The 26,336-nt window shown below is 30.1% G+C and overlaps 1 protein-coding gene across 1 annotated transcript; it reads left to right on the top strand.

Moving 5' to 3' along the window:
• LOC111631719 (zinc finger protein 330 homolog) lies at nt 1–26,336 on the top strand. Its single transcript, XM_023376021.1, has 11 exons — nt 1–83; nt 6,763–6,914; nt 9,430–9,449; nt 10,930–11,000; nt 11,136–11,215; nt 12,226–12,352; nt 14,068–14,172; nt 14,325–14,371; nt 18,337–18,454; nt 22,659–22,754; nt 25,484–26,336. The coding sequence occupies exons 2-11, from the start codon at nt 6,795–6,797 to the stop codon at nt 25,600–25,602; spliced, it is 903 nt and encodes a 300-aa protein (XP_023231789.1). The 5' UTR covers nt 1–83; nt 6,763–6,794; the 3' UTR covers nt 25,603–26,336.

Here is a 26,336-nt window from a genome sequence, read left to right as displayed (position 1 = left end):
CAACACTTCCGGTTTCCAACTTAAAACCGGAAGAACTGGCAACGTGAATTTGTTTACGAAGCAACAGGAGCTATTTCTTTACTGTAAGTTTGAAGTTTTAAAATAGTTTTTTTTTTTATAATCAAAGTTTCACATTTATTAAGTTGAATACGATTTGCCTAACGAATAGACAAGTAGTTTAAAATGACGTTAAGTCAATGATAAACACTTGGTTATTTTTATATCAGACTATTTTGGCAAGTAAATAAGCAGGGAACAAAAATGTGGTAGAAGTTACTTTTAGGTAGATTCTTGTAAATATGCTATAAATAAATAACCTAAAAGTTACTTTACCATAAACATTGTAGTTCTGAATAAGTGGTTTGGATCCTCCTCAAATTTTAGACCCCCCTGGTACCTAAATGGTAAAATTTTAGGGACAAGACTTGTTTAGTGGATTCCTCATTGACTTTGCATTGAAACATATGGTGCTACATGCCGTCCCCAGGAATTTTTCAGGGGGGTGGTCTGTCTGGATATGTCTGGCACCATCCGTCAGTACCTGGTTGCCCCGCTGCAGGCCTGGCCGAACCCACAAAGGGCTTGCTAAAAGAGGCCCTCTTAGTGCCCACAGGGCAGAAAGAGGGAAAGAGTTAAAAAAAAAAAAAAAAAAGACACAAGAGTTTGATGGATGTTGGTAAGCAATGACGACAGTGGCTTCTCGGTAAGTAATTAATACTGCTAAGACTCGAAATGCAATCGAAGAAAGACGGAGATGTCAGGTTTGCAAGCCAAATGGCATCACTGTCCGGGCTCCTCGTCCGGAGCCGTGTTCGGTATCGCAGAATTCTTGCTGAGTCTGGTGGTGCTGCCATGCTGAACTCGTTTCTAACCACTTCTCGACTCCTTCGCTGCTAGAATTTTAGCTAGTTTGGTTGGCTTGTTTTGTCTATGCTAACTTCTACTAATGACATCATTGTTTCTGTCTGGTCGTATGATTTGCAAGATGGACTAAATATATATTTTTTATAATGGTCATGAAGTTGTTAAATTATAATGATTACATCTTTTGCCATTTATTGTATGATCAATTTAATTTGCTAATTTGGCATGCCATTTGAGGATACTTGAAACACTTCTTAGCTTTGCCCTCCTAGTCAATTAAATTTCTTAGCATTCTGCATTACTGAACAGTCCTGGAGTCTGGGTCATATTCAGTAATGCTGAAAGACTGCAGGGTGCTGACACGATGCAAAATGAATGTGGGATCCAGCCAACCAGTCCAGTCCTGTATTTTAAGATAGGAATGTACAGAGATTATCATCAAGATAAGTAAATTCTGTTTTAAAATGTCATTTTTATGATAAATTAGGCATCTGTACATATTTTTAACATTAATATTAATTTAAAATAATCAAAACATTGATTAAAATTGTTTCAAATGTTTGTTTTGGATAATTTTAATTATATAATCTTTGGAGAGGGGGAACTATTTGATTACTATTTTCTGCTTTATAACAAATCAAGTCTAGTATTTAAACTTGTTAATTAACATGTACATTTGATAATATTGTCAGTTATTTAATATATTTATATCAAAAATCTTTTTTATTGAATTTTATTGTTTAAATCTTATCATAAGTTTTAGAGATCTGTAGTTATGATGATGATGGTGTTTTAGTGTTTCAGCTCAACGTCTTGGGACATATCCTGAATATATCAACTAATGGTGTTTTATGAGGATGTTTTAAAACCTATTTTTTGCATTCTTCACCAACATTGTTTGGTGAAGAATGCAAATGGTTGGCAATTTAAAATTTTTTTAGAGTGATCCCTGAGAAGTAAAGGCAGGGGCAATATTCTGGTCATCGTCTCTCACAATCCAATTGGTGATTGGCTAATCATTTGTTTACATCACGAGAGATCGTTGCGTCTATCCAAATACGATTCTGGACAACTTTTTCTCTTGATGATGCTCTCATTTGTCAGAGACGAGCGGATAGTTGTCTTTTGCCTCAATTTAATTATATCCAATATGGACGACTGAATGCTACTTGCGCTGTACAATTGTATTAGAGAACGTTCTCTATCTTGGGAAAGAATATTTCAAGAGAGAAATGCTTCTGATTTTTTTCCAGTACTTACTCGGAAACGTCACTAATTCCATTTTTTTTTTTTTTAATTATCCTACTCAATTACTGAACTATTGAATATGGTGTTAATCTTATTTAGATAGTTAAGAAGAAATTAGATGGTAATATTTCGAAAAATATCTAAGTACTCATGCTTTTCTAACTTAGGTTATTAAAATTTTTATTTGTTAAGAGACAAATTGACATTGTAATCTGTAAAAAACGTTATAAAACAAAAAACATACATTTGTCAAAATTACATGCTTTATTTGGACATGTGCTTTCCTTGCCACGTGATCTATGATTACGTACTCTGCATTTTCGAAAATTTTACAATTTTATTGGTTAAAATTGTATATCGTGTTGCACGCCCAGATAACCCAAACGTGTATAATCAACCTAGTAGTATCATGATGTCATCAACAAAGACGAGATCGTTAAAGGCAATCAGAATTGCCACTGTTTCTGAGAGCCGAATTTCGTCTCTCATTTTGACATCATTCATCATTGAAAGAAGAGACGAGAGATAAGTGACCATAATATGGCCCCTGCATTGTGTCTGTTACTATTAGAACCAATGTCAGTTAAGGTGGTATAAAAGGTTGAAACCTTGGATAGCTCCTTAATTAGCAATGATCTGTGGCACTAGCCTAGGCAAGATTAGGTGAGCCAATATACTAACATCATTTACTACTTCACTGTTATCTTATTTATGTTTTTAATCAGAAACTTTTCTGTGTTGAATGGATGATTACAAAAAAATAAGATAAATCAACCAAAATTGAAAAAAATTAATGAATTAACTCTTACCAGTTGAAAGGAAATATGGGTATCACTTGAAATTACTAGTCTCGTAACATTTTAAAAGTGCTGTACTCATAATTTTCGTTAAAATTCAAGACTATCGAAACACAAGGAAACGGATCTTAAAGAATTGAAATTGATTCAGCTGCAGTGACAAGAAAAATGCTCAAAGATCCCAGTTGTCTACCGAACTTTGCAAAAGTCGCACGGAGTCTGAGAAACCCCCCCATGTGATCTCTCATAATTATTTTTTTCGTCAACAAAATTCTGAAAAATTGATACTTTCCTAAGTTTGCATCCTCATTTTTCATTAGTTCTTAAATTTGATCTTAAGTTAATCCTTTGAGATATTTTATAGCAAAGTGAAATTTGGTGTGTTTGCTTTTTGACTTTTTTTTTTAATCAAAGTACAAAAATTAAAAGTAAGATATGCATTTTTATCAATCCACATGTGTTTTATATTGTTAAAAACAGTAGAAATTACAGGGGGAAAAGTGATAGTTTTCAATGAGATACTCATAAATTCAGTTTCAGAGTAAAAAAATGAGATTTGAGAAACTCTATCCAAGCTAAGTAAAGCAGTCAACCCAAAGCAACTCCAAACTTAATTAAAGCTGTCTTGTCTTAATACGGTGCTGGCACTAGAGAAACCTGTAAATGTGTACAACAATGCATATCTATTATTTAGTACTGGTACAAATATCTGGCAAACTTTGTACTGGAAGTGGTGTGGATTTCTGGATTTTCCATTTTTCTGGACACAGGCTAAATATATACTTAAAATACGTAATAAACAATGGAAAGTAAAAAATGAAATTGTGTTTTAACACACCGTATGCCAGTGGAACTGGAGTCATGCAACTAATATACTATGAAAACCAAAACAAAGTTGCTGCAAGGCAAACTACTACTGTACCGCAACATGTCAAAATCAAACCTAGCTGGTTTCCCAGTAATTCTAGATTTCTGGATGTTGGATCGTTTGGTCATTACCATAACATATATAATAAATCTATTTTATATCAATGTAATCATAAATTTTATTTACTCTTAGCTATTCCATTTGATGGAATATAAACATTATGACATATATTTTGTAAGATATGCAAAATTTTTCATCAATTTTTACTTATTTATATCGAAAACTTGTGGCACACCTTTGAACTTTTTATGGCACACAGGTTGAAAATTGCTGTTTTATTGGAATATTAAGCCAAATTTTGTAATTTAATTAATAATTGGCTTAAATCTATTAATAACCCATAAATAAAAACAGTTTGTTCGGTTATTAAAAGTTGGACTGTGGTTGTTTGTTAAAATAAATTATCAAATATAAAGTAGTTAAGAAGTCTTCAAACCATGGATTGACAATGTCAGGTTGGACTACATTTTCAAATGAGACAATTCACAAACTCGAACACAATAAATAGGACTTATACTGATTTAACTTTAGGTTGCTAATTTCATCTGCAAGTTAATATAGGTCCTATTAATAGATTATAGTTGCAGCAGACTAATATTAATAAAATAATAATTAAAGGACTAGAAGCATTAATTAATTAATTGAACACAGTAAAGTTTATTAAGCACTTAACACTGAAGACAAGGTACATAAATGTCCATAGAATTCAAATCTCAGATCATCGCTTTCAGTTCTTAAGGAATGCTCCCTTAACTCCAAGAGAAGAGGAGTGTCAGGATGGGTCTTGCTAAGAACAAAAGAGAATACTGTTTTCTACACTTGATAACTCAGGTTTCTAACCCCGAATCACAATTTTCAAAGTTCCATTCTACTTCGAGAACCTTACTCTCCAAACTAAAATTCTTTAATCAAGCATGCCTCTGTTCTTCATTCAAGCCATGTTTTTCAAAAACATTCCAAAAGCATAATCTTGAGAATGATATGGTTCAAGCTGTCTCACCATTATTAGCTTCTCTGCCGTACTACTAAACAACTCCACTTGAACTCCTTCAGTTTGTATCGTGCTTTCCTAGTGGGTAAATAAATGTGGAAGTTATTTAGCCTGGAACTGGCAACTTTATAAAGTTGTAACTGTCCCCATCACTGAGTGGACTTGCAAACTAGTTGATGTTTGACTTCAACTTACGACACTGAGTTGAGTCAGTTGTGACTCACCAAATGTCGTTAGACGACAACTCACATAGCAGACTACAGCCCCAGATATGGAAAACTTAGGGGCAGGAGGCTCTGATTAACTGTATACGAACTTCTGATGCAAACTGGAAGTCATGTTATTTCAATTCAAAAATTTTTCCATAAGGAGTTAGAAAGATGAATGACTCTGTTGCTAATAGGAAAAGTATTGTGTACAGTGGCTACTACACAATACACTACAATACATAATACACTACAAATTTGAGATGAAGAACATATATTTTAAATTGAATAAATTAAGAATATGATTAAAAATTGTGACCCGGCATTGTGACAATGTCACAATAAATAATCTCTAAAAAAATCATTGTAAAGAATTTCTGCAAAATAATTAGTTGCAATGCCGATCATAAGATAAAAATTATAATTTTTTAAATTTTAAAATAATCCGAAAAGTCACGGGAAGAAATTTAAAGTTAGGTCCTTCTACAATACGGGCAAGCAAATCGTAATTGGAGCTTTTCTCACTTTTAGAGGAGCTGAAATATATAAAAGCTGTGAATCCTGAATATGCGTGTGGACCAGATAATTTTGGAAAGTAATAATGTCATTTAGTGACGAAAATGGGAATAAGGAGAACTGAATCCCATAACAGAAAACAGTATATTTATCTCGTCTTCTCTAGAATTGAATACAGCAATATGGTTGTTGAATAATTGATGTTCAGATATCCATTAAAATATCAATAACAAGTGTTTAATCTTAGATATTTCTATATAACTTGAGGCATTTAGATGCAAGATCCAAAATATTTAAGTTGAAACATCTCAAAAATAAAAAGTTTTTTGAACTTGGTTTCCTTAACAAGCACTTTGAGTATTGTTGGTACTGGTGAGTGCCCATACTTATGAGTGCCCAATTTATGGAAAATTTGACCATGTGTGTAAAATTTAAATTTTTTGCAGATTCTGAAGTTCTCTTGCTGCTTGTGAGGTGTTTTAATCAGTCTTTGGCCAATAATAAATAATTAATTTGGGCTTATTTCTATTGCATATTGTCATTTTTCATTTTAGCACATTTTCTGAAGTTCCATTGTCGCTCCTGACGTTGCGTTGAAGTCAGTAATATTGACATAATGACATTTTTTTGCTATTGTTTGCAATTTTTATAAACTTTTACTATTAGTGTTTTAAAAATGCATCCGAAATGCAATGGTAAATCTAGCAGCGGAGATAAATTTAAGAAGTGCCACTCTGTTATCACGGAAAATAAACTGGACGTTATAAAACTAAATGTGTTAGGTGAAAAGAAACTGCATTTGAAATACCCACTAAGCAGTAGCGAGTGGATGAACAAGCGTAATGTATTCTATTAAGTACATTTAAGGATCAAACACTAACAATAACTGGTTATTCTATGTACAGATGTACAGTACTTTCTAGACATTTCAACATCAAGACCTTAGAACCTAACCTGTTCGTAAATACGAGAGCACCTATAATTATCAATCCAAGTTTTGTGAAATGGCGTGATTTATTTATAATATTTTTATTACGGCTATTACTATAATTTATATTACATATTAAAGCATGAAGGCTTTCTGTTAAGTAAAATTAAAAAAAGTTTTTTAACTAAATAATTAATGTGTTTTTAATAAAATATAGCATTTTAATATATTGTTACATTAATATTTTTTATTTATTAATTGGATAATATTTGAAATTTTTACAGGACATACATAATTATAAATTTACGATACTAAAATGCCTAAGAAGAAGACAGGCCAGAGGAAAAAGGCCGAGAAGCAGAGACAAAGACAAAAAGAGATTCGTTCGGTACATGGTCAAAAGTCTCTTGCCGAATATCCGTGTAATGCTGTAATGGTGAGCTAATAATTTGTTTATTGTGAAGTAATTTTTAAATGCTTATCCTCTCTTATGAACACAGCATAGAACATTTTGTCAAATACAAATTTTATATGGTTACACAAAAGATTTTAAATGAATGTGCAAACTGATTATTTGAATACCCAATTACGACTCATTTATTTAATGAACGTTCGAATAAATTTGGGAATAAGACAAACAACATAGCCTTAAGAAGTCAAAACACTTAAATATTTCTGTAACTTTATTAAGCTTCTTAAAAATTATTTATTTATAAGTCGCGTAAAAAAAGAGGTAGTCTGAGTTCTGTTCTGGGACCGTCGTCATAAGTTGAACATAAAAAAATAATGGTAGTAATGGAATACGGTTCCCAAATTTATGTAATTCCTCTTGCATGTGTTCTGTATATTGTAATCAGATGATGCATTTGTATGCTCACTAGCCATAATAATTGATTTATTTGTACAAAGATTGTATTTTATTTAATAATTAATTATGGTTTTTTAACACAGACATACACAGGAAGGCAATTATGTTTAAAGACATTCAAATTATACTGAGAAGGCATTACAATCGTGTGCAATCAGGCAGATCTAGGTTTTTCGGGGCTTAGTGCTTATTGAAGTCCAGTGGTACCCCATTTTTCGTTAATATAGATAATACTATAAATTATCATTATTAATATTAACTATTTTTTACTATACAATAAGTGATAATTGTTAATGAAAAAGTATTAAAAATTTATGGTAATAATTTAATTTTTGTGGGCCTTTGACAATTGGGGACCAGGACTTAAGCCCTATTAGTCCCTATGTAGATTTGCCCCTGTGTGCAATTGATTTTATTCTTATTGTTAAGTCTTATATACTTTATTATTAAAACAATAATTCCAGAGTGAGCATCTCTGCTGAAAGTTTTTGTTTAGTTTATTGGGCACTGATATCATCAACTTGAATTATAGTTAATGATGAATTAATGTATTAGTTAATGTTATATACAACATGTTTACAGCCCATAGTTTAAAATTTTGTATTCATTCTTATTAAATATTCAGTCTTAAAGAAGTAAATTTTAATTTTTTTAATCCTGATTTCTAAAGCTTTAATCCTTCTAATATTAATAGTTTATTAAATGTTCTAACAATGACTTCTTCTCCTTTTCAAATCTCTATAGTATATTTTTTATAAGGAACGTGTTAAATTAATATATTTCTGTGAAATTTTATAGTCTTACAATATCAATGGCAGGTTACAATTAATACAATCAACAGTTGAATGTATAGTTTATGTGTTTGGAAGTTTCATCTCTACTTAGAATGGATAAGATGCAAGGTGCTGGAGGAATGCAAATATTGGGTCAAGCATTCAGAATTTTAATTTTTTATATGTGTAACATATTTATTTTATTATTTTACAGTATCATTAAGCATTATTATTCTTCACATTTAAAACTCATGTAAACATGATGTCATTACCTGTTTAGCAAGAAAAAAGTCTCTAGATTTAACTAATTATTAGGCAGTTAGGTCGTCATCTTGTATCTTATCATAACCCAATAATATGTCAGATCATTTGGCATTATATTAAAAGAAAAACTTTTTGCTTACTTTTTTTTACTACAGTAGAGTCCCGAAAATTTGGCACTCGATAACCTGGCAGTCCGGATAACTCGGCCACACCTTGGCAGGCCGAAAAAACCCCTAGTTAATTTTCATTATAGACAGCGTTATGCCTCGAAGTATTTTTCTGAGGTTTGTCTTATCAGGTAAATTACTGTACACTGTGTATTCATTAATTTTCATTTTCATGTAGTAAAGGCTTTATGCCTTCATAAAGTACAGTACATACTTTTGTTTAAGGTTATTTGAGCAGTTTATTCTCTGTTGTATTCTCAAGCAAACAATGCGTACAAGTACAGTACATACTTTTTCTTTGTTTAAGGGTATTTGGGCAGTTTATTCTCTGTTGTATTCTCAAGCAAACAATACATACAAGTACAGTACATTTTCTTTGTTTAAGGGTATTTGGGCAGTTTAATCTCTGTTGTATTCTCAAGCAAACAATACATACAAGTACAGTACAGTATTTTGAGGAAACACTCATACTTATTCTTTTTTAACCCCATTCCTGATAACCCGGCATTTTCACAAACTCGGCCACCCTTCGGTCCACATTAGGCCAAGTTTTCAGGACTCTACTGTATTACAAAACATGCATTTTCATATTTTTCCTATCTCTATCTCTCTTGCTATCTTACAAAATATATATCTTGTATTATTTATTGATCACTTCTTTAAATAATGCAAAAAGTTTTGTTTACTAAATTATTAAGAATAATAGAGTGATAAGTATATATTTTCTATATTTTTTATTGTGGAATAATGAACATTTTAAAATGTAAAATATTTTATTTTCTACTGTAATAAATTATTGATGATTTATTCAATTTAAAGTTTAATATTGATAAATTTAAAAATATTTTTCTGTATTAAGTGAAAATTTGTTTTATTTAGGATTGTGACAAGTGTAACAAGTAAGTATACTTTATACTATAAAATTTTAAACATAATTTGTATTACAAGCTTAATGATTAGTTGTATAAATATAAAAATAGTTAATTATCCATCTTGTACATACAGTAAAACTTATCTAACCCAAATGTTTAACACTCTTTAACATGAAGAAAACAAAGCATTTGGCAGATCTCAATTGAACAGCATAGGGATTTAATGTCTTCAACTTGAATTTCTTAACTTGAATTTTCTCCAAGTCAAAAATTTTCCTGTTTCTCCGACACCGATTTATGCTACTTTCAACTTCCCCGACACAAATTTTAATATTTGTTCCATCCAAAGTGATCCTAATTATCGGATTTCCGTGAAATTTTCAGACAGTTAGTTGTATCTTCTGTCCAACACCCATTTGCAGAAAGCATTCCAGTCTAAAGCGAGAGGACCTCTTGCCTTATTTCAATAAGACGTACTGCAAAATTGTTTGATATTTCATTAGTTACATTGAATATTTTGCTGAAGTGCATTAATATTCAAGAAAAAAACTATTAAAAAACTATCCAAGACACTTTATATAATGCAAGAGAGGTAAAAAATACAAATCTGTTCAGAATCGGCATTTTTTACTCTGTCATTCTCTAATTCGAATCATCTGTAACTCAAGTTTTTTACTGCCCCTCGGAGCTTTGAGTTAGAGAAGTTTTACCGTATTTTAATTTGGTATTAATTATAGAAATTGTTATTGCATGGTAAAAATATTCTGCATTTAAGAAAGTATAGTCTTTTATTTTTGAAAATTATTATTATTTATGAGATAAAAAACTCCATAGAAAGAACAAAATAAATTTGATAGTTTCTAAATTTTACATCAATATTACATTACATTATAAGGAAAACTTATTGGATTATTTTTGTATCTGAATACTTTTAGAAGAGAAAATTCATTTAGGGTTTTGTTATTTAAAAATTTGTTTAGATTTTTACATAAAATCTTAATTTTGCTATGAATAAATATTTTTGAGATGTTATAAACATAATTTGTCGACGTATTTGTTTATTATTTTTAAAATACGAGGGGTGTGAAAATTTGCTGTGCAGTGGAAAAGATTTAAATAAAATTTTAATAAAAGGGGAGTTATACATAAAATATTGCAGTTTTTCCTGTATAAAATTCTGGAAATATCTTCCGGAGGTCCCAAAACTCAGGGAAGTGAGGTCTGGAGACCTAGTCGGTCGGATTATGCAATAAGAAGAGGAGTCTTCCAAAACCTACAGTCTAAAAACCAGCATGCGTAATGCCGTCTACCACAAAGTGGAAACGTGGGACATACAACTTGCTGGTTTCGTATTCAATGCTGTACGTATAAATTTCTCACTGCATAGTAACTTTTTGGACACCCTGTAGTTATCTGAATGTAGAATATATGAAATTTGTATAAGTATAATATCCGATGCAGACTTTGTTTGATTATTTTAACTATTTGAATATTTATTTAATTTCAGAAGGCAGAAAAATAGAGCTTTTTGTTATTTTTGTTCGTCTGTGCAAAGAATACCGATGTGCGCTCAGTGCGGTTAGTAAATTGCTTATACATTTTCAGTGGTTTCTAAGATGCGTGTAATCTAAAATAAGAATATATTGATATAGATACAATAATATGTATCTAAATTCTTATTAATTTAATTATAAATTATTTTTTCTAAATTAGGTAAAACTAAATGTATGCTGAAAACTGGAGATTGCGTTGTGAAACATCCGGCAATGTTTGTTACAGGATTAGCAATGGTTGTAAGTGACACATATTTTATATTATATAATAAATAATTAAAATAATAATTATTGCATATTGTTTTTGAGTTTATATAATCTGATTAATTATGTAGTTTGCATTAGCCAGATGCAATATAGTCTCGGCATAGTGTATAGCAAGTTTCATTCAAATCTGGTCTATAAATTCCATAATTCATCATGGATAGTAGGGGTCGGATCGTCGTTCTTTATCTCTCATTTATGTTAAGACGATGACTGCGTTTTTACTTGTTAATACAAAAATTTTAGCATAAGCGAGAAATGGCGAATTTTACAAATATAAATAAACCTCTATAAGCCTAATAATTACATTAAAGCCAAATAAATATTCTAAATTAATGAGCAGTTATTTATTGTGAGATTATCACAATGCCAGGTGCAATTTTTTAAATCTTGATGGACAATTCTCTTGATTTTGGTAGCATCTTGTCCCTGTGCATCATACCTTTCCTGTTAAGAAGAGAGTCATGTTGATCATCTATCTGACTCCATTCCAGAGAAAATTTTTGAATTGAAATAACGTGACTTCCAGTTTAGCCTGTATGTTTATATATTGTTATTTGGGGCCTCTTATCTCTAAGCTTTCCATATCTGGTCTTGACTTTCATCTATCTAACACCATTCTCAAATTAAGGAAGGATAGACAGATGGACATATATGTGCTAATGGGAATTTATAGGTCTACAATTTTTTAAAATTGCAGTCCAATTATTTAAATGTATATATTTGGCAAAGTAGCTCTTCCATTCTTCTAGAAGCCTATAAACAAAGTATAGAAGAGATTTTGCTTTGCATAAATGAAGGAAAATCTCTGCTGATACGCAGAGTGATCATCAAGTTCCCTTATTTTTATATCAAATTTTATAAATTTTCATATTTATTGTTTTAACTCTTGTGTTCTAATTTTTTTTTAATAAATAAATTCCAGAATATCTTTTATTTATTAAATTGAAATATATTAATTGTTATGCATTTATAAATGTTTTTAGGGTGCAATATGTGACTTTTGTGAAGCTTGGGTTTGCCATGGACAAAAGTGTTTGACTAGTCACGCTTGTACATGTGTTTTACAAGACGCTGTTTGTGTTGAATGCCAAAGAGGTGTTTGGGATCATGGTAATAAAATTTTAAAAATTTAAGTGATATTATTATATTAATTGAATCTGAGAATTTTAATATTTCTTATAATTAATTTGAACAATTTTTATAAATAAATTACTCATTGTTAATACATACATTCGTACATACATATGTACATACATTCATGAAAGACATTGGCTGTACACAATGTGTTTAGCCAGTGGAAAAGAGGGTAAGGGAAAGGGGAGGGGAAGGAGGGAGGAGAAAGACAGTAGAGAAAGGTAGAATTCCTCTGAATGGTGTACGTATGGCTACTGTACCTTCTATGTTTGATGTTGGCATACAGTTTTTAAGCTGCAAGGCCGTAGTCGCTTGAAGGGTCTAAAAGGAAACCTGAGTGTAGCGAACACCAATAATTGAGTTCCATCACGAATAGCTAAGTGTAGAAGTTAGTGCCGAGTGACTGTTAGTAGGAAAACTTATATCTACTTAATACTAATAAAACTGAATGCAGTCATGAATCTTAATACTATTAACAGCTAGACAGTGTGAAAACAAATGGACACGATGACAAACTAGAGAAGACGAATGGACCAACAGAAAACAAACGAGCAAGATCTCAATTTTTTATTTATTTATTATTATTATTTTTTAAACATTAATTTACTCACTAACTAAACTAACCTACCATAACTTAGGATGAACCTAACCAGATGACTACAGCTAACAACCCTAATCTAATTTAACCTAACCTATCTTAACTGAAAACCAAGCTGAGAGTCCCTAATCTAACTTACAACTAGGACTAACTTAAACTAACCGAATTTATACTGAAAGGAAGACGGAAAGTAAGAATTAAAATACAAAGTTGAAAGGCAGCTTCTGTAGTTTACTCCGATTTAGACCGTGAGCTTCACAGTGCTTGCTTCTGTCTAGGTACACACTGCTCAGTAGCACAGGCAGAAGCTCTAGTTATTTATAGGAGTTTAATTTACATTAGGTGTAGGAAGACAAAAGACACTACTTACACTGTTGCATTTATTCTGACAGTAGGGTAGCTTTACACGGGATTGCAAAGTCTAATAGCTGCTTAAAACTCATCCATCTCATATACTACATCCTCAGACACTTAGACAACAACCTTAGAATAGATTTTCAGTGGGTCACGGATCATGCAGGGATTCTTGGTAATGAGATCGCTGACCGTCTTGCCAAACAAGCTGCAAACTCTTCAGTCACTAGTCATTTACATTCCTACCTCGTACACCAACAATCAAATCTTCATTCTCTGGCAAGATATCTGTGACTGGTAGGCTCATTGTTAATACAACTCCTCCTCACTTAACATCATTGAAGAAAGATACAAGTATATTTCTGATCATTTACAATTATCACTGTTGAACTTTCTTTCTAAACAGTAAAATTTATTCTATGAGGTGGTAAATAAATGCTGGAAATTACAAGCAAGATTCAATTAGAATAATAATAACCAAATTATATTTTGTTTATATTTATCTGAAGTCAAAATTGATTTTGCTATACGTTCTTTTGCTTAAAATTGCAGTTTCCAAGAACCTGTTGATGACATTAAGTGAAGATTTGTTATATTTATTTTCTAAAATTATAATTATTTGCAAAACAATTACGATTCATACATGCAATAATAATTGTTTCTGTTAATGTGCTAATGCATACATCTCAAATATAAGACTAATTTAAATAGAAATAATAAACAATTTATATGTTTATAGGTGGAAGAGTGTTTACTTGTTCTTTTTGTGGAAATTATTTGTGTGAAGATGATCAGTTTGAACATCAAGCAAGTTGTCAATTTTTAGAATCCGAAACTCTAAAATGTTAGTAGAAAGCTATTTGTAAAGTTTCTTTAAATTTGATATTTATGGTATAGGTTAATTACTATGTATGAATATTTAAAAAATTTTATATGGGATGATATTAATTACTTTTATGTGGAATTAATTGAGTATTGGACAAATTTAATTTTTAGGTCAGTCTTGCAACAGACTTGGTCAATATTCCTGTTTGAGGTGCAAGGTAAGTAAAATATTACTGTAATTTGTTTATATAAACAATTCAATGTAACCCTGATTTATGAATACACTTTTTCCTCGTAAATCAAAAGTCTTGTAGATAGAGACAAGCTTTTCCATTATTTCATACTGTTGAAACTTTTAACATAACCCAGTCACTCTATCCCTGTTATCCAGATAACAGGGATATTTTGTAGAATTTTAAAGTTAGAACCATTATTTGATACATAAATAAGTGTAAAATAAAGTAAATGAAAGTGTTGATTAGGTTATTCATCAATATAAAAAGAACTGATATGAAATGAGAGAAGTAAACATGACATAAGAGCTAATTGTAGTATATTCATACATGCTACAATTAGATGGCTTGTAGATTCTAGTCTCAATTTTATTCGTTTCATTTACTTTATACATAAGATTATTCCTATGAAGACGTAAGGTGAATGAAGCAAAGAAAATGAAACTGGAATGTACAGCCATCTTATTGTAGTGTGTGGAAATTTCAATCTCATTGAACATGTGATTAGAATATTTTGTTCATTTAAATATCTGTTGGAACTTGTTGCATCAAATATTTCATCTCCTAAATTGAGAAGAGAGATAAAAGAAAAAGCTCACTATTATTTATCTTAGATACAATAGAAAAAGTCATATTAACACTTTACATCTTCTCTCACATAACAGTAAAACCCATAACAAATACACAAAAGAAGCATTAGAGATAGAATAAAAACTATAAAACTATTCCATGACAAAATTAAAAAGGTCAAAAGTTATAAATAGTATGTTTACAAATATTTTTGAATCAAGTACTGTCTTCATCTGTATTTCACAAAATAATTAACATTTTGTGAAATACAGTAGAAGTAAGATCCTTGCGACATAGATAAAGTATAAAATGGTGTAAAAATACTTGATAAATTGAACAAGTTTCACTGCGATGTTCTTAACAATAGCCAATCAGATTGTACGTAACCATATTAAATTCTTGTTTAATGAGTACTTGTAAATGAAAAATGACCATCTGGAACAGTAGTCAAATGAATACAATGACATCTTTAAGTTTCAACACACAAAAATTTAATAAAAACAAACATTTTTGATCTTAATCAAAAAGATAAGCATAAAACAGAGTACCTGCATTTAAAAATTTAAATGCAGATTAAATGAACTAATCCAATATTTATAAAAATAAAAAGAACAGAACAATAAAGATAGAACATGAGTGTAAAAATGGATGTGAACTCCATGTCTAAGTCTGAAAAATATATTTTGACACTCCATAATCATCCATTCGGACATTTTACATTCATATTTTAGCTTTATTTTTTATTATTATTATTTATATATATTATATTAGTTTATTTAACACTTGTTTTGTTGTTGTAATTATGAGTTTATGTGAACATAATGTGAATTTTTAAATGTTGTTTGAATTATTCTTTTATTTTGGAATACTGTTTTAGGTTTGATTTTATTAAATTCTCTTGTGTTGTCAACTTAAAGGTGTCAGCATATTTGTTTTGCTTTTAAATCAAGGTCACACTTTATATTATTAACACTTTTCAAATATTTTGAATAAATATTTGAAAAATTACATATGAAAGCCAGATTACCAAGGCAGTTAAGACATTTGCCTACAAATCTGGGAGTTGGTCAGATATATAATACTTTTCATCATTCAATCTATTATATTTTGGATTTAAATTTAATAGCAATTATCATAATAATCTAAGTTCTTACTAAATGAACAGTAAGAAGTGTGTTGTTAGCTTAAATGGAGAATAAAAATGTCAACAATTGTTTATTTAATTTCTTTTAGCATCATAATTAACATTATCATTTATAAATAAAAAATAATCCTCTTATTATAATCACTTTGGAATGCGCCTAAGGTGGTAACAACTAAACAATAACATTAAGCGGGATAAATAAATAAGACTATAATTAGTGGAAAATCTGATTTTATTGACTCTTACATTAAAAGAACATGTTAAAATAATTAAAAAATGTATAACTTAAAGATTTATTAATTATAATTATTAATTAATAGTAATTTGTCCAGCATACAATGAAACAGCAAATGCCAGCAAATTAAACTATGTACTGCAAACAGATAACTAATACTTTAAGTGTTATGTGTTAATAATTAACAGTGATTATGTTTTATCAGTCTTATCATCAGCCAAATGTTGAGGCTGATGGCATGAAAAGACAATTCTAAAAAGCAAATTTACCTGAAGATAATGATCTCTAACCAAATTCCAATTATAATCAGAGTTTTTATAATGTATTTTATGTTTTGGGACAAGCTAATTTTGATAACAGTAGACAACTGATAACAATATCTGATTTATGTATATGTCTTTTTAATCCAGAAAATTCCGGTAGACTGTCTTACAGCTTCAAGGTCAGGAACATTATTTATTGAAATATCAGATTACATATGCATTTCGGGCCTATTTTGTTTCTAGGCCCCTCTTCAGTGCTATATTACAATAAATTGAGAAACTATTAGTAAAACAACAAAAAAAATATAACTCGCGCTGGTCTTATCCTATAACAAATAATTGTATCGTACCCCAAAAGGAGTGACATAAGGTAAATTTACATAAATCTTTCCTTCCGTACATCTATATGGTATTTTTTACGTTATATTCTTGGTAAACCTCCGTTAACAAATACACAATATAAATTTGGTGTAACCGAATAAAAAAAAAATTTATTTATATAAACAAAACTAAAAAATATAAAAGAAGTTACCGTTTTTTATATTATCCATCAAAGCATTTCAAGTGGGTATATACCTTGTTCTCATTAAAACACAAAAAGTTTTTGTTTAAAACATTCCAACATCCTCATTATACACACATTAGTGGAATAATCCACAGTACCAATTTTGATAATCCAATTGTTTCAAAATAAACCATACTATAGTTTAAAAACCACCATACTGTACATTCTAGCCTATTCACTATTACGGAGAATTTTTTTCTGTGGTTCCCTCTATTAGGTTATACCATCGGGGATCAATTTGCATACCATTCAAAATGTGTATCAGATTTTTTTCCGAATACTTTACGATTTCAATATGTCCTACGTTTATATGTATTTTTTTCCAAATGGAGAATTTCTATATTATTTCTGTTAATCTGGCAGTTACTATCTTTTATATGAGTAAACTGTGGGGAATTATTATATTTCAACCTTATATCAGCCTCATGTTTCTTAATTTGTAACTCTAAAATTCAGCCTGTTTTACCCATATAATCTTTAGGAGTTTGACAATCACAATTAATCTTATATACTACACCCATTTTTTTAAGTTTGTTCATAATAATAATATAATTTTTTCCTGTGGGATTATAAACATTATGTGAAATCTTGTTGGTCAAAGATGTTTACCAAGTGTATAATGCAAAAAATATCATATAGGTGTACGGAAGGAAAGATTTATGTAAATATACCTTATGTCACTCCTTGTGGGGTACGAAACAATTATTTGTTATAGGACAAGACCAGCGCAAGTTGTATTTTTTTATTGTGTTACTAATAGTTTCTCAATTTATTGTAATACAGAACTGAAGAGGGGTCTAGAAACAAAATAGGCCCAAAATGCATATGTAATCTGATATTTCAATAAATAATGTTCCTGACCTTGAAGCTGTGAGACAGTCTACTGGAATTTTCTGGATTAGAGACATATTCATAAGAACGAATAGACAGCTACCAAATTATAGAAAAAAAAAATATCTGTGACTACAATTAGCAGCTTCTACTGCAGTCCATTTTAAATATAAGTTAGTGATTTTGGAGTAATAATCTACCCGATTTATTTCTAATCAATATGCTATATTGTACTGTAATTATAGGAGTAATTATTAATTATTTAGTTATGAAACTAAGTTTGAATTTTATTATGAGTAGCATAGCTGAGAATTTAATTTTGTTGTTGTTTTTATCATATAGACTTGCTACTGTGAAGATCATGTACGCCGCAAAGGATTTAAATATGAAAGAAATCAACCTATACCTTGTCCAAAATGCGGATATGACACAAAACAAACAAAAGATCTCAGTATGTCAAGTGAGTATATTAAAGATTATACAAAATATTATAATTTGCATCTAGATTAACTGAGAAATTATTAGATGTTTTAACTGAAAATAATAATAATATGAATTTTAATAGTTTTCTTTATTAAAATTAGACAATTTCTTTGATTCCAAAATAATAAAAAACAGTAATTATTTATAATTATATAAAATAATTTTCAAGAAACTTCAAACACAATAAATTATTCTGCATTAGTAGAGTATTTCTTATTCACAAGATTTAAAAATCTTAGCACTTTCAGCATTACTAGCTCTTTAAATAAAATAACATTCTACTATTTAAAAATTTTATAAACAGAAAAAAAATAAGGTATCATCCTACTTCTCTAGTGTACCGGGATTGAACCTGGACACGTTGCAAAAACCCCAGGAATTTTTCACGAGTGACCCGACAGGATATGACTGGCCCTCACCAACTTGTTTTCCCTACTGTGGCCTGGCCAAAGCCTATAATGGGTTTGATAAATTCATTCTGCCCACAAGGCAGAATGAATTTAAAAAAGAAAACTATTAAACCATAAACTTCTTCAGCATTCATTTTATTACTAAAGAAAATTGGAATTTAAAAAGTTTTTAAGTTTATAGAATTAACAGTGGAATGTTATTTTAACTCTTTCATGATGGTTATTTTCCAATTATATCTTCTCCTAGGTCAGCAATTATTTGATTTTGTGTTAGAGTTGAAACAAGTTTCGTAATTGATTCTGAATCGTGTTTTTAGGAACTGTTCAAGTTATATTTGAATGATTAAGTATATTGATATGTTTAAAATTCTTTTACAATATTAAAATGATACCAAAAAATAATTGAATAATAGAAATTATTAAAAAGTACAGCTGTCCCTTGATAGTCCGACATTTTGTAATCCTACATGTTCAGTAGTCCGACGCACCTCCCGTCAAGGTACCTGTCCCCGTTAAGTGTCTGCTTGCACAGAAGCATGTTGCGACGTGAATCTCCCCACCCAATTCTTACACAATGACACACATTTCAAGTGTTTTCCATGAGCAGTTCTGTTCGAACAGTTGGAGTAGGGAATATTGTAGGCTACTGCTAGCAAAACAATGCCAAATATGTAATCACTTTTGGTAATCCGACACCCCTTTGGTCCCATACCTGTTGGATTATCGGGACAGCTATAATTAAAATTTTATTGAAAAAGTAAAGAATTTTAAAGTGAAAAAATAAAAATTATGAAAGAAAGGATGCTGAAATAACAATTAAAACTATTAATAAATATTGGTTTAAAAAAAAACAAATACATAAATAACACAAAACAAAGGAATCAATAAACTTTATAAAAAACTCAGTCCATCTATAACTAGAATTTAAACTGAACTGGTACTAAGGTAACTGGACTGATCTGGCATGATATTGATCTTTAATTAAATTAGGTTTCTTAGGATGTGTTGGGACTTCCTGTCTGTGCCATCGACTCAGAACATTTGGAGACAATCTATAAAGAGTTAAAGAATATAAGCTCTTTAAAATATAGTCTGTTAATACTCAATTCCAACTTCAACAATGAAGTCAAGTATTTGATATATAGTGAGGCTGTGGAGTCTGTAGACCACGCCTGACTCCAACTCCTGCCTCTAAATATAATCAAAGTAAATATACTTTGATTATATTTAGAGCCAGGAGTAACCCAGAATGGTATTTCATTACTACCAAATGAATCATCAGATTATTTTTTAAACGTTTTTTAAGATTTTTTTAAACTTCAGGCATTCCTATAAAAACTGAAAAGTACTTATCTTTTTTCAGAGTTTTTTATTATCGCCACTATCATCTTTATCTTCAACCACACATTGATACACAAAATGTTCTCCATCTGTGGTTATAGCAAATAAAATTTAATCTGATTTGTCTTACCCATTTTCTATGGATCTTCTGACAATGAAAATTTAGAATTAGATAACACAGAATGTATTCAAATATAAATTTCAAAAAATAAAATTAACAGTAATTAGTGATAAGCAAAGAAAGATCATGAAATAGGGAAATCATCTATTTATAGATACAGAATACACTAAGGCATACTCCAGCTTGTTTAGGTACTTGCATTTAAATTACATTTACATTTTAAACATCATTTTGAAGCTTATTCAATGTAGATGAGACTATTGCATCAATTTTACTGTTTAATTTCATTTAAAGTAATAATAACTGAAAGTGTGTTCAGTTTTGCTCTTGCTATAGTGGCATTCCTGCCTGTCATTCCAGTTATTGAACTTCCTCCATCAAGTATAAAAAACATTCCTTAGAATAACTTCTCAAATTGATATTTTTTTTATTCATTTCCAATTTTTTATAATTTTGTTATTATAGTAATACCCCGAACTTATGCGATAGGTGGGACCGAGCGATAACTGCGTAAGTCGAATTCGCGTAAGTCGGGATATAATTTCGCAATTTGTGTAAAATCCAAGTTGGATGTATGTAAGCTAATAAATGTTCTCGTTAATCTTATCTCGTCTTTTGATTCGTTCACGGTTACAAGAAATCACCACATAGTCTCTCAAGTCTTCGTAGATATAACAAATACAGAAATAAATAACACAAGATAAATTGTAGCTATGTGTCGATTTTGCGCGACACATCTGAACATGTAAGCTGAACAATAGTGTGGGGGGAATGAATAATCAAGAGTTGCGTGGCGCTCAAACAAAAGACGAATCGACACGATTTTCAAATCGTGTAACTCCGGGTTCGCATAAGTTGAGGTATTACTGTAATGGAAAGACCATTGTAAATTAAATTTTGGTCATGAGGACTGTTATTTTTTTTTGAATAAAATGGCACTAAAGTGAAGAAGAATTCTTAAGGGTAGACAAAAAATAAACAAAAACTATGTTTAGTTAAATGTCATTGACTTACTTATTCATTTCCGCATGCAAATTAACTGTGAAGCAATTTACATGGTTATTCGAACTTTTTGAAAGAAACAAATGCCATTTAATGAGGGGACATGCAGACACATTTCTTAATATTAATCTTTATTAGAATTAATCGGGGAAAGAATTGAATCTATGTATGTATATATCTGAGAAGTTTTATATCTTATATTAATAAATATTATGTAAATAAATTTATTTGCTTTTTTATTTTCTCTATTTGTAATCAGTTATTTACAGAAAATATTTTGCCAAATACAATTAGTCATAAAATAAGATCTTGCATTATGGGAGGTTCCTACAATGCAAGATAAGAGTTTAATGTTCCTATTAGGAGCTGAATATAAAATACATATAAAAAAACAGGAGTTGGAGTTGGTTCATTTTTAACAATGCTGACTCCTTTAGCAACAAATTTGCTTCCGACTCCAACTCCATAGCCCTGATATATAGCACTAAAATATATTGGTTAATGTTACCTTAGGTTCCAAGATGGCAATGCTTCCAGTAATCTCGAAACAGAGGCATGCACGTTAATGATGATAGAGGGAGCTCTTTCGTAATAATGTGATGTAATGTGAAAGTTTAATCGACGGGATGTATAATGTTGTTACGAACGAATATGCAAATTCGTAAGCTTTACGTTGTATGTGTAGTTTACCGTTGAATTTGACTAAAAGTTGGAGCCTTATTTTAAATGCCTTCAAAAAGATTACGTTCGTTACAATACAGCATTGAAACAAAAACATTTTTTTTTATTCAAAAAAGAGCACGAAATACAATGGACTCATGCTAATTCAGCCTCTCAATTATCCAGCATACCATTATTGGTTAATTTATGCATATTCAGCTATAAATTGATATGATGTCTTAAAATTCGTTCTTGGGATTGAATGACACGATGGCGTCAGTCTTGCTCTGAGTGACTCTGGATCAAATCCAGGCAAGCAATTCTAGGAATTTTTTGATAGTAATCTGTCCTGGATTTGTTGGGCTCCATCTCCCTCCGTCTGGTCACCTTCACGAACCTAGCCAAACTTGACATAAGCATGATTAGAAGAAATGACATGTAAATTTTAAATGATTCAAACATAATTAGATTTAATGAATTAGATCCATTTTTACAGATTTACTTAATCTTTATTTGAATTCTTATTTAGCATTATTAACATATAAGTAATTATAACAAAAAAAAAACATTTTTTTAGAGATTATTTATAAACAGAATATGTTATTGTATAATAATTAATAATAATAATAATAATAATTTTTTTTTAGTTCGCAAACATGATTATGGCAGACAAGGTACCCAAGATTATGACGACGACGATAGAGAAGGTTATTATGATTATGAAGCATGTGGTGATTATACAGGTTTGTTGCTATTTAAGTGTGTATTATTAAGCTGAAAGCATTCTAATTTTTAGAATTGATACAGAAGTTACAATTATATTCTCTCTTTCTCAATTTAATTTAATTCAAGTTTAATTTAATTTAATTAAACTTGAAATCAGATCTCTCAGAATATCAGTCATGTATCTTAACTGTCATTTGGCTATAATTTTAGAGATTTGTAGTCATATCAGAAAATTTTTCTTAAAATTCTGGAAATTTCTATTTTGTGAGATAAATTTTATATAATTTAGTTTTCCATGTAAATTTCTAATTACCACTTAGGTTTGATGGTAATACGTGGTCTTCCAAAATGAATTCCACCATTTTAAATTACCGTAATTATATTAATTATTATCTGAGAACGTTATAATGTACAGTACATTAAAACATTGAAAGTCCAAGTGTTACATATACCCCTTACAATTTCTGAATGTGTTCACCTCATCTTACATGGCATGTGTGCAACCAATACTCAAATTCATCCTATAGTTGCTATGGCATATCTGTTGTCACTCTCCCACAGCAACAACAAGTCTACAGCTCTTGCAGATTATCCATGTTGCACAATGATGAGTGATTCTTACTTTGAGACTGCAGAACAAAATTCCTTCTCTATTGTGAAGTCACCATTTTTGTTTATGGCATTTCCTAGAAGTAGTAGACAATAAGATGTTTGATTACAGATGGGAGATGAAACTCGGAAAGTTAATCTATTAATTGGTGCACATCTCTTATTTCTTGTTTAATAATTGACATAATTACAGTAATTTAAAATGGTGGCATTCTTTTTTGAAGACCCTGTGTAATTAAATAAATGTCACCAACAGATTTTAATGCTTTGAATTAGAAATTTTTATAATACATTTTCTTGTGATTAATTGAAATATTTATTCTCCTGTGAACTTATTCTTAATCGATGAAAGATTGACTACAAGCTGTTCAGTGAGTGTCAGGCACTCAATTCCAAAGCCTTGTTGAATTAACGGGTTTGCTGGGGCAGTTGAGATTATTTAATAACAACTCAACAGTACATCCCAATCACTAGTTATATACCTCACTTGTCTCTAAAGCACTATGGATTACTAGGAACTTAAATTAAGCATATATTAAATGTGGAATGATGTTTACATTTGATACCATTGACACTAGCACATTATTTTAGATACTACAGCTTACAATGGTGGCTTAGACCACTGAAAACTTTGTTCTCCATACAAACTAACAAATATTTGCTGGAGTTTGGATATGTGATATACAGTATATTTATAATTTCAACAATAATAACCGTTATAAAAATCGAGTACTTAAAACTCAATATTTACAACAAAAAAATTAATTATTAGTATAATTTACAAAATTACAATTACAGTCGACTCCTCCTATGACACTGTTGATTTTTCCGTTTTATATGAATTCCATGTTGTACGAGTCACTTAGATTTTACAAATACGTGTGCCGGGCTATGAACGGATTACGTATTTGTAAAATCTAAGTGACTCGTACAACATGGAATTCATATAAAACGGAAAAATCAACAGTGTTATAGGGGGTCAACTGTATTCAAAATCTCAAACAATTAACCAATAAGGAAAAAGGACATAACAGAAGAAAAATCCTTAAGCAGCACTAAATCAATCAATTGGCAGCTATATGCTAACTAAGAGAAGTGATGCAATTCCATTCGCTATTCAAATGTCAAAGTTTGAAATTATGCGAATGAAGTTGTAGTTTTGAAATATTGAGATAGCAGTTGAGATTTAACATAATTCAACCCTAAAATTCAAAATAATTGAAACAAAAGGAAAAAATAAATAACGTAATTAACTAAATATAACCCTAAATAAAAACTCTCCTTTCCTTTGCTACATCACGAAGCCAACAACTGCAGTAGAGACAATTTGAGTATATGTGAGTTACATGCAATGCCATCTGTGACCATTTTATGAATGAGTCTCACTGTTATGGAAATTTTTATTGCCCTCCCACAACCCTCCATACTAATAAATCACAAAAATAAGCTAAAAGTAAATACCAAGGGTTAAAACAAAAGTGTAAATCACGAGAAGTTTGCCACAAGCAATAGTGCAACGAGCACGGCCGACTCATGATGTTACCAATTGCTAGCTCATAGCATCATCAATTTCCTTTCACTACTACTCACAAGTTTGCTTGATCACCCAGTACATTTTAATGTATAAATTACATGAAAAAGCGAACCTTCTAAGAGTTGATACTAGAAGCAGTTGCATCTAGCTTTTTCTAGAAAAATAAACGTAACTGCTTCTAGTATCCACCCTTACAAGATTCGTTTGCTAATGCAATTTATAGATTATAATGTACTTATTTTTGTAATTCATATTCTTTTTTAACATTAATCTAATGTAAGAGCGATGGTAGCATCTCGGAGACATTTCGTTTTTTTCACTTCTACAATACTCTAGAATCAATTCCTGACAATGAGCATTGGAGCTTGAAAGCACTAGAACGTTCAATTTGCATTAAATTTTCTGTTAATCTTTATTAATTTAAGTTTTTTTTTCCTTTTTTATCATCTCCTATTAAAAGCAATCTGTAATTTTCTTAATTTTATTATATATAAAATATTTATTTGTTATTAAAAAACTAAAGTAAGTTTTCAAAATATTAATGTTTTACCTGTATGATTCAATAAAATCATTAATTTTCCATTTGTTGTTTTTTATTCATAGATAATTATGAATATGGAAATGATGACGAAGATGAAGAAGAGGAGGAGGAGGAGGAGGAAGAAGAGGACGAAGAGGAAGATAATGAAAATGAGGAAGCAGCAAATGAAAAAGCTACATAAGACTCATACAAAGTAAAAAAAAAAAAAAAAAAGATTTTATTGACGAATAATTAAAAAAAAAAAGTAAATTATTTAAATTTTCAAAATCAAAAGTTGATGTAGAGATTTTAAAATTTTTGGATATGTTTTAATAGAGTTATTGTTGAGCAGGATACTCAGAGATTCCTGGAATGCATTTATTTATTTTAATGCAAAGGAGAGAAAGGATCGATGTGTAAATTTATTTGCTTAGGTAGGCCATTTTAAAACTCATTTCTTGTTTCTAAGCAAATGTTCAATCTATAAGATGTTTGTAGTAAAAACAAAAAAAGATTTCTTTCGAGAATAAATCTATACTGTTTACTGTAAAACAAATCATATGTCATGTAAAACAATTATTCAAGTTCCGAGACATTGTCCTAAGGCCATTTGTGATGCTTTAAATTTTCCTTTTCCTCAAGTACACAAATTCTTTGTTTATTTATCTTTTTTTTGTAAACTTTAAAGCTTTGCTTTTATCTTCATTTTGGTCTTAACTTGTCTAATTGCCAGATTTGTCGGGCTACTGCTATGATTAACTGATTATAATTTGGCCGAAAGGTAGGTTGTTGGTCGCTATGTGGTGTCAGTATTAATAATTAGAAATTATTTAAATTTAATCTGTACTTTGATAAGTCTGACAATTAGATATTTGATTTGATATTAACAAATTGGATGTTGTCCTGTTGTAATTTATTAAATGTAAGGAAACTGAA

Source organism: Centruroides sculpturatus, unplaced genomic scaffold (assembly GCF_000671375.1).
Source record: "Centruroides sculpturatus isolate CEXI.00-Female unplaced genomic scaffold, Cexi_2.0 scaffold756, whole genome shotgun sequence".
Taxonomy (NCBI): Eukaryota; Metazoa; Arthropoda; class Arachnida; order Scorpiones; family Buthidae; genus Centruroides; species Centruroides sculpturatus.
Note: the sequence above shows the minus strand (reverse complement) of the source record. Positions and strands in the feature narration are given on the sequence as shown.